Source organism: Symphalangus syndactylus, chromosome 24 (genome assembly GCF_028878055.3).
Source record: "Symphalangus syndactylus isolate Jambi chromosome 24, NHGRI_mSymSyn1-v2.1_pri, whole genome shotgun sequence".
Classification (NCBI taxonomy): Eukaryota; Metazoa; Chordata; class Mammalia; order Primates; family Hylobatidae; genus Symphalangus; species Symphalangus syndactylus.
Genome location: NC_072446.2, coordinates 41,923,979 through 41,932,522, shown reverse-complemented (window position 1 = coordinate 41,932,522; position 8,544 = coordinate 41,923,979). Strand labels below are relative to the sequence as shown.

At 53.2% G+C, this 8,544-nt stretch overlaps 1 protein-coding gene across 1 annotated transcript; it reads left to right on the top strand.

Moving 5' to 3' along the window:
• The first annotated feature begins 693 nt into the window (after window positions 1-693).
• Window positions 694-7,545, top strand: SRXN1 (sulfiredoxin 1). The gene is made up of 2 exons (XM_055265849.2): window positions 694-1,174; window positions 5,242-7,545. Exons 1-2 carry the CDS (start codon window positions 893-895, stop codon window positions 5,443-5,445), a joined length of 486 nt encoding a protein of 161 aa, XP_055121824.1. The 5' UTR covers window positions 694-892; the 3' UTR covers window positions 5,446-7,545.
• Window positions 7,546-8,544: the final 999 nt, after the last annotated feature.

Below are 8,544 nucleotides of genomic sequence, written 5' to 3'. Positions count from 1 at the left end.
GATCGTCCACCTTCCTGCTTGGAGTTGGTGGTTAAGTGGCCCCACAGTTTGGACTCGTATGACCTGACTTTCATTTCAGCTGACCTTGAACAGCGGGTCTATAACTACACCTACTTCCAGTAGTGTTGTAATGACACAAACACAGTGTGGAACTTGAAGGCAGGACCCACACATTGTCAGCACGATTCCTGAGGGCTCCGTGTGACTGACTGTTGCTGAACCAAGGCAGCCAGCGGTGGGGTAGAGAGCGGACTCTGGAGCCAGACTACCTGGATTTGAACGCGGATTCGGCCATTTACTAGTTCCATGATCTTGGGTAAATCACTTAAACCTGTGTCTCAGTCTCCTCTTCTGTAAAATGGGAATAACAATCATACCTTCCTTGCAGGGTTGTTTTGAGGTTTAGATAAGTTAATATACGTGCAAAATGTTCGGAACGACTCCAGACACAGCCAGCACCAGATTGGAAGTGGAACCGTTGGTGGGGATCATAACCTCGCTGGCTAGGAACCCTAGCAGCGGGGCAGCCGCGCACTGCCAGCTTTGCCGACTCATCCTAGCTGGGCAGGTCCGCCGCGCTCTCCGCCCCCGCCCCCGCAGCCTAAGTCAGCCCGGCCGGTGAGTCACCCGCGCCCCTCCCGCCCCGCGACCTGCAAATTCACCCTGAGTCAGCCCGCCCGGGCGTTTCCACTCCCCGGACGCCGCGCGGCGGAGGGGAGGCGAGAGGCGCCCCCCGGTGGAGAGCCTGAGCCCCGCGCGATTCCGGCCGCATCTGGCGAGCGGAGCCGGAGTCGGGGGGGGACCGCGGGGTTGAGGCCAGACCACAGCGGAGTCGGGGGAGAAACGCGCGCTGCCCTGGCCCGGACCCCCCCACCCGGCCTCGCGGAATGGTATGGCCCGGCCGGAGTTAAGGCCGGAGGAGGCGGCGAGTCCCGCGGCGGCGGCGGCGACGGTGGCGGCGACGATGGGGCTGCGTGCGGGAGGAGCGCTGGGCAGGGCCGGCGCGGGTCGGGGGGCGCCCGAGGGGCCCGGGCCGAGCGGCGGCGCGCAGGGCGGCAGCATCCACTCGGGCTGCATCGCCGCGGTGCACAACGTGCCGCTGAGCGTGCTCATCCGGCCGCTGCCGTCAGTGCTGGACCCCGCCAAGGTGCAGAGCCTCGTGGACACGATCCGGGTGAGGCCCCGGGGAGTCCAGCCAGCCGGAGGGAGGGCTTCGGAGGAGGGAGGTTGCCGGAGTGGGGGGCGGGTCGCCGCGATGGAAGCGAGATGGACTGGTTCCGGGCTCAGCCGGAGCTCAGCATCTGCTGTGTGACCTTGAGCAAGTGGCTGGGCCTCTCTGGGCCTGTGTTTCCTCACTTGAGCAAGGAGGGAATTGGACGAGATAATTAAAGTAGTGATGATAACGCTTATAACGCTAGTGCTTGCAGTGGTCCAGGAACTGCAGGAAGTCCCTTAGTTTCCTATGCCAACCCTAGGAGGTAGTGTCTCTTTTGCAGATAAGAAACTGAAGCAGGGAAGATTTCAGCGGCTTGACTAAGATCAGGCGCTTAAAAAGTGACACGGCTGGAATTCACACCCAGGCAGCCTGGGCCCCACTGCCCAGCACATGGCCACCGCACTACCCGGAGATAAGCCGTGGGCTCTCATGGCTGTGACAATCAGTGACAGTGGGACTAGGTGTGTCATATCTGCTGGGAGACCCTTGTCTGAATGGGAAGTGGGAGAGGTCAAGGGTCATCTCCACCACTGAGGAAGGGTGTTAAGAATGCCGGAGTGATTCTGGCAGGAACTTGGGTCGGGGGCCCCGCAAGAACAGATGTCAGGTTAGGCCTACATAACATTGTGTCCCCTTCCCCTTGACCTTTGGAAGGTGAGCACATGAGATCTCTAAGCCCCACCCAGCACCTCTACAGCCACCCCCGATAACTTTCAGCCCTAGTATTTACACTAGTGTCCTCACTGCCTGGAGCCACTTCCCAGACAACCACGGGGCCTGCTCCCCTGCCTGGTTCAGCTCTCTGCCTCCTTGATCTCCCTTGGTCAGGGTCCCTCGCCTCTCTAGCTCTCCCCTTAGCCCGAGATGTTTTTCAGGATACCACTTATGTCCACCAGAAATTATATTATACATTTATTTGTGTTGCATTTTATTTTCTGTCTTCCCGACCTCATGTGAGCTCCACAAGGGCGAGGACCTTGTCCCATCTTGTCTGTTGCCACAATAGTAGCACAGTGCCTGGCTGAGATGGGAAGGGATCTGCCATGCACGCCCTGTGCCACCACTGGGCTTTTTCTCCTGCTGAGAACCTCTTCTATCTCTGCCTTGTTGTTTCTCACTCTTCCTCGGTCTTCCTGTCTCAGTGTCAGGATCTTCCCTGACCATCCCTACCGGGTTAGGAGCTTCTGTGAGCTGCAGCCACCTGCGTGCCCACCTGCATAGCTCTGATCTCACTGGCTTTTTTTTTTTTTTTTTTTTTTAAGACGTTGCCTCGCTCTGTCACCCAGGCTGGAGTGCAGTGGCACGATCTTGGCTCACTGCAACCTCCGCCTCCCGGGTTCAAGCTATTCTTCTGCCTCAGCCTCCCAAGTAGCTGGGACTACAGGCACCCACCACCACGCCTGGCTAGTTTTTGTATTTTTAGTAGAGATGAGGTTTCACCCTGTTGGCCAGGCTGGTCTGAAACTCCAGACCTCAAGCGATCTGCCCACCTTGGCCTCCCGAAGTGCTGGGATTACAGCCCACTGGCTTTTAACGTCCTGTTTAGACACCTGCCTTCCACACTAGAACCGTAGGCTCTGAGGGCCAGAACCAGCTCTGCCTTTGCTTACGTACACCTGTATTAGTTTTCTGGGGCCACTGTAAGTTACCACAAAGTTGATGGCTTAAAACAACACAGATTTATTTATGGTCAGAAGTCCAAAATGGGTCTTACCGGGCTAACATCAAGCAGGGCTGCCCTGTTCTCTGTAGGCTCTAGGGGAGAATCCATTTCCTCACCTTTCCCAGCTTCCAGACGCCACCCACACTGCTTGGCTTATGGCCTCTTCCTCTGTCTTCAAAGCCAGCAACATCAGGCCAAGGCCTTCTCACATTGCATCACTCTGACCTCTTCCTGTACTTCCTCTTCCAGTTTTAAGGACCCTGATAATGACATTTGACCCATCTAGATAACCTTGGATAATTTCCGCATCTCAAGATCCTTACCTTAATTCCATCTGCCAAGTCCCTTCTCCCATGTAAGGTAACACATTCAGAAGGATTCAGACGTGGACGTCTTTGGGAGCCATCATTCTGGCCATCCACCATCGTGCCTCCAGTACCCAGCACAAGGCCTGCCTGGCACAGCTGCCCCTCCTTAGTGCTCCACTAATGCCCAGTAGGCATCAGCTCACTGACTCTTCATCAGCAGCCCTCTAGGATGTTTTATTCCCAGTTTACAGGTGAGGAATGGTGTTCAGAGGGCTGTGTGCCCCAGCTGCTGTGGAGGGGAGCCGAGATCCAAAGTCAGGTGTGCTGGGTTCCAGAGCTCAGGCTCGTGGCTGCTGCACCTTACTGCTGAATAATCATTTGTGGAATCATGAGAGAGAACCCGTGGGCCAGCAGCAGGAGGCCTTCCGGGCTGCTCACACTTAATGGGGTCTCCCCAGAGTGCTCTACCCTGCACCCATCCTGCCCCAGACTTTCCCTATTTAGAGGATGACCCACTCTCCACCTGGCTGTGCGGGCCCCTAACAGGAAGTCAACTTAGATTCTCCCTTTTCTCTTGTCCTTGGATTCACCCCTTCTGCCAGACCCCTCGGACCTGCCCCCTAAATGTGTCCCAAACCTGTCTACCTCTCCCTGTCCCCACCACACCATCATCCAGACCAGCATCTTCTGCTGAATACCTGCAGAGGCCTCCCCACTGTCTTCCAGCCCTGTGCCCTGTCCACCCTGCCAAGTCTGTTCTCCTGTGACAACTTTCTAGAATGTGCATCAGATCACGTCACCCTCCCCTGTTGCAAACACTCCAGGGCCCACCTGCTGCTCTCAGAAACAGACCTGCACCATCTGGCTCCTGCTGGCCTTTCTGACCATTCCTCAAGCCCAGGAGTCCACTCTAGTGAACTCCTTGCTGTGTCTCCTACACGGTGAACGTGCTCTGGTTTCAGGTCCTTTGCGTTTGCTGTTCCCTTTGCATGCAACATTCTTCCCTCAGGTAATAGACAGCAAACATTACTGAGCACTTTCCGTGTGCCAAGCATGGTTTGAAGTGCTTTATATATATTAACTAATTTAACCCCAAAATTCCATGAGATGGATCTGTTATCTCCATTCAATTTGATAGATGGGGCAACTGAGGCACAAAAAGATGAATTGCCCAAGCTCACAGAGCTGTTAAGCAGCAGAGCTGGATTTGAACCCAGGCAGTTGGGCTCTTAGTCGAAACTATTCCACTTCTCTCTTTTTTTTTTTTTTTGAGATGGCGTCTCGCTCCATCGCCCAGTCTAGAGTGCAGTGGTGCGATCTCAGCTCACTGCAACCTCTGCCTACTGGGTTCAAACGATTCTCCTGCCTCAGCCTCCTGAGTAACTGTGATTACAGGCGTACACCACCATGCCCAGCTAATTTTTGTATTTTTAGTAGAGACAGGGTTGTGCCATTTTGGCCAGGCTGGTCTCAAACTCCTGACCTCAGGTGATCCACCCGCCTCGGCCTCCCAAAGTTCTGGGATTACAGGCATGAGCCACCGTGCCCGGCCCCACTTCTCTATCTTTTCAAGTACTCTGCTTCATTCTCACCTCAGAGAGGCCTTGTGGACCCCATCTCTGTCCTGCCACCTGTGTTATTGTCATTATAGCATTTGTCACTCTAATATTTACTTCTTGTTCCATCTGCCCCACTAGACTGGAGGCCCTTGAAGGCAGGGCCTGATTCAGTCACATTCCAGCTGTACCGTATTCCCAGGGTCTACAACAGGATCCGATGGGTAGTGTGCATGTGGTGTACTGATACATGTGTGGGAGAAATCCCTGATTTGTAGCATCTGTCCATTTCTCTGGTGTAAATACTCTCCCATGGCTGATTTTCAAGCTACAAGGTGATGTCGACCAGCTCACAAAATTCCTGATAATTAACAGTTGTCTCTCACAGTAGTCCAGTGTGATCACCTTATAAGGAGCTCAGCACAGATGGACGAAGTCTGCTTTACAAACTCTCAAGCCTTGTACCATGTCCATTGACTCTGTGCCTCTTCTCCCCAGGAGGACCCAGACAGCGTGCCCCCCATCGATGTCCTCTGGATCAAAGGGGCCCAGGGAGGTGACTACTTCTACTCCTTCGGGGGCTGCCACCGCTACGCGGCCTACCAGCAGCTGCAGCGAGAGACCATCCCCGCCAAGCTCGTCCAGTCCACTCTCTCAGACCTAAGGGTGTACCTGGGGGCATCCACACCAGACTTGCAGTAGCAGCCTCCTTGGCACCTGCTGCCACCCTCAAGAGCGCGGAAGACACACCTGGCCTCCAGCAGGTTGGGCCGTGCAGAAGGGATAGCAGGGGTGCATTCTCTTTGCACCTGGTGAGAGGGTCTCTCTGGGCACCCCTCTCGCCAGCTACAAGGCCTTGGACTCACTGTACAGTGTGGGAGCCCCAGTTCCCACCTCTGTGACAATAGGATCATGGCCTTACCCTTGAAGCATTACTGAGAAGGTGAAATGAGAACAGAGATGGGCTTGGAGAGCCACGTGCTGCCCGCTCCAAATTCCCAAGGACAAGGATCCCTCTGCATTTTTGTCTGTGTAACCTCTTATATGGACTACATTCAGCTGCAAGGAAAGGAAAACCTTGATTGCAGTGGTTTAAACAAACAGAAGATTGTTTTTCCACATAGCATGGATTCTGGAGATGAGTGGCTAATGGTATTGGTTCAACAACTCCACGAAGGTAGGGGTCACGTCTTGGATCCTTTTGCCTTAATCTCAGTGCTCGTTACTTCATGGTCCCAAGATGGCTGCTGTATCCCCAAGAATCATGTCTGCGTTCAAGGAAGGAGGGGTGGAGGAAGAGGAAGGGCCAAACTAGCTGGACCTGTCACCTTCTATCAGAAAGTAAAACCTCGTCAGAAGTCTGTGTCCTGCTCTTTCCCTCTGCATATTTTCACTTAGATGCCCTTGGCCTGAGCCAGCTACCATTGCACCTCTAGCTGCAAACAAAGCTAAGACAGCAGGGAACAGAATTGTCATGGCTGAATAGACCAGTCGTGTTCCATCTACTGAGACTGGCACACTGCCTCCTGCAATAAAACTGGGATCCCATTACCAAGAGAGATGCAGAATTGTGTACCAGTTAGCATTTGCTGTGTAACAAACTTTTCCCAAACTTGGCAGCTAGAAACAAACCCTTTATTTTCCCACAATCCTATGGGTTGGCAATTTGGGCTGGGCTCAACAGGGTGGCTCTGCTGCTCCCACCTAGGATCCCTCATGGAGCTAAGGTCAGCTGTTACCTCAGCTGGGCCTCGATGGTCTAGGATAGCCTTACTCACTTGCCTGGCAGGTGACAGGCTGTTGGCTGGAGTTGCTTGGTTCTCCTCCATGTGGCCTCTCCAGCAGGCTAGCTCAGGCTTATTCACGTGATGGCTTCAGGGTTCCAAAGAGAGTGAGAGTAGAAGCTGAAAGACTTCTTGAGTTCTTGGCCTGGAACTGGGACTAGCACAGTGTCACTTCTGCTAAGTTCTTTTGGTCAGAGCAAATCACAAGGCTTTGCCCAGATTCAAGGGATGAGAAACAGATTACATGTCTTAATGAGGGGAACCACAAAGAGCTTGGGGCCATTTTTCACCTATCACAAATAATTTTGGATGGGTATTTATTTGGATAAAGGTATTTCCCTCTTCCCCCTTTCTCTCTGTCTCATGGGGCCTCACTCTGCCAAGTCGGAAGGCACTAAGACATTGTCCTGGCCCTCAAGGTCTAGGGGAAGAGGTGTTGGGGCAGGAAGTGAGTCTCTCCATGGGCTGGACCCACTGTAGTAGGGGTACCTCTTTGTCTGCACTGGTGGTATGGGGTTAGGTCAGGTAGGACATTCCAGAGGGGCTTCTGAAAACCAAGAGTCCCTGAGGAAGGGGAACAGAGTAAGGCGGGCCTTGTTCTCACTGCCCTCTAAGGGAACTTGGTCACTCGGCACTTTTAAGCCTCAGTTTCCCCAGTTCAATAATAAGGACAAGAGCTTTTCCCATGCATTCTCTTTCCCCGGGAAAGATGACTGAGGTGACCAGTAACAGAATTGAAAAGGGAGCGTGTCCTCAATGCAGTGTGGCATCCTGGATTGGGTCTTGGAACAAAAACAGGACGTTAGTGGGAAAACTGGAAAGCTGAAAAAAATCTGAATTTTAGTTAATATACCAATTTCAGTCTCTTGGTTTTGACAAATGTACCATGGTGATGTAAGATGTTGACCTTGGGGTAGGCTGGGTGAAGGGTATACGGGAGCTCTTTGTACTATCTCTGCAACTTTTCTGTAAATCTAGTATCATTCCAAAATAAAAGTTTATTTAATTAAAAAAAAAAGGGTGTGCAATTCCTTTAGACCAATGGTTCAGGGTCTCAAGCTTGTTTGCTAAATCCCAGATTGCTGGGCCCACCCCCACTTTCTTTTCCTTTTTTTTTTTTTTTGGAGACAGGGTCATGCCCTGTCACCCAGGCTGGAGTGCAGTGGCACGATTATGACTCACTGCAGCCTTGACCTCCCAGGCTTAAGTGGTCCTCCCACCTCAGCCTCCTGAGTAGCTGGGACTACAGGTGTGCCCTTCTAATTTTTTTTGTAGAGACAGGGTTTTGCCATGTTGTCTGGGCTGGTCTTAAACTCCTGGGCATAAGCGATTCTCCCACCTCAGCCTCCCAAAGTGCTGGGATTAGAGACGTGGCCACCGCCCCTGGTCCCCCAGAGTTTCTCATTCAGGCGAATTTGGGCGGGGCCTGATAATCTTCTTTTCTAACAAGTTCCCTGATGATGCTGATGCTGCTGTTCAGGGACCACACGCTAAGAGCTACTCATTTAGACTGCGTCAGTTGTTTTCAAATGTGGTGACGTCCCCACTTCCATCCCCAGTGGAATGAGTCTACTCATTCCCCCCCAGCTTGTCTACTCATTAACTGTGTGACCTTGGGCAGTTCTGTCCCTTCCCTGGGGACTTTTTCCAGGCTGTCAAATGGATTGTGTACCCCTACGGTTTGTAGCCAGGGTGAGGTGCCCCTGTCTTCTGTGAGTAAACAACTCCTGTGCCCGCTGGGCTGGAATAAGAGTGAAGATGGTCGCCCCCTCCTGAAACAACTTTTCCTTCTTGCAGAGAAGACCCAACCAGGCAGCGCTAAGGGCCCTGCCAGGCACTGGGAAGGAAGTGCAGAACAGATTCGGAGTAGGGGGTTACTTCTTGATCATTTAAGGAAGAGGAGCTGGGTTTTAAAGGGTGTGACCTGCTGGTAGCCGAGAGTTGCGTTTCCCTCTTATAGCAGCAGGTGGCGCTGCTCTCCTGCCCCCGCGGCAAGGCTGGCCCTCTGGCTTGCAGA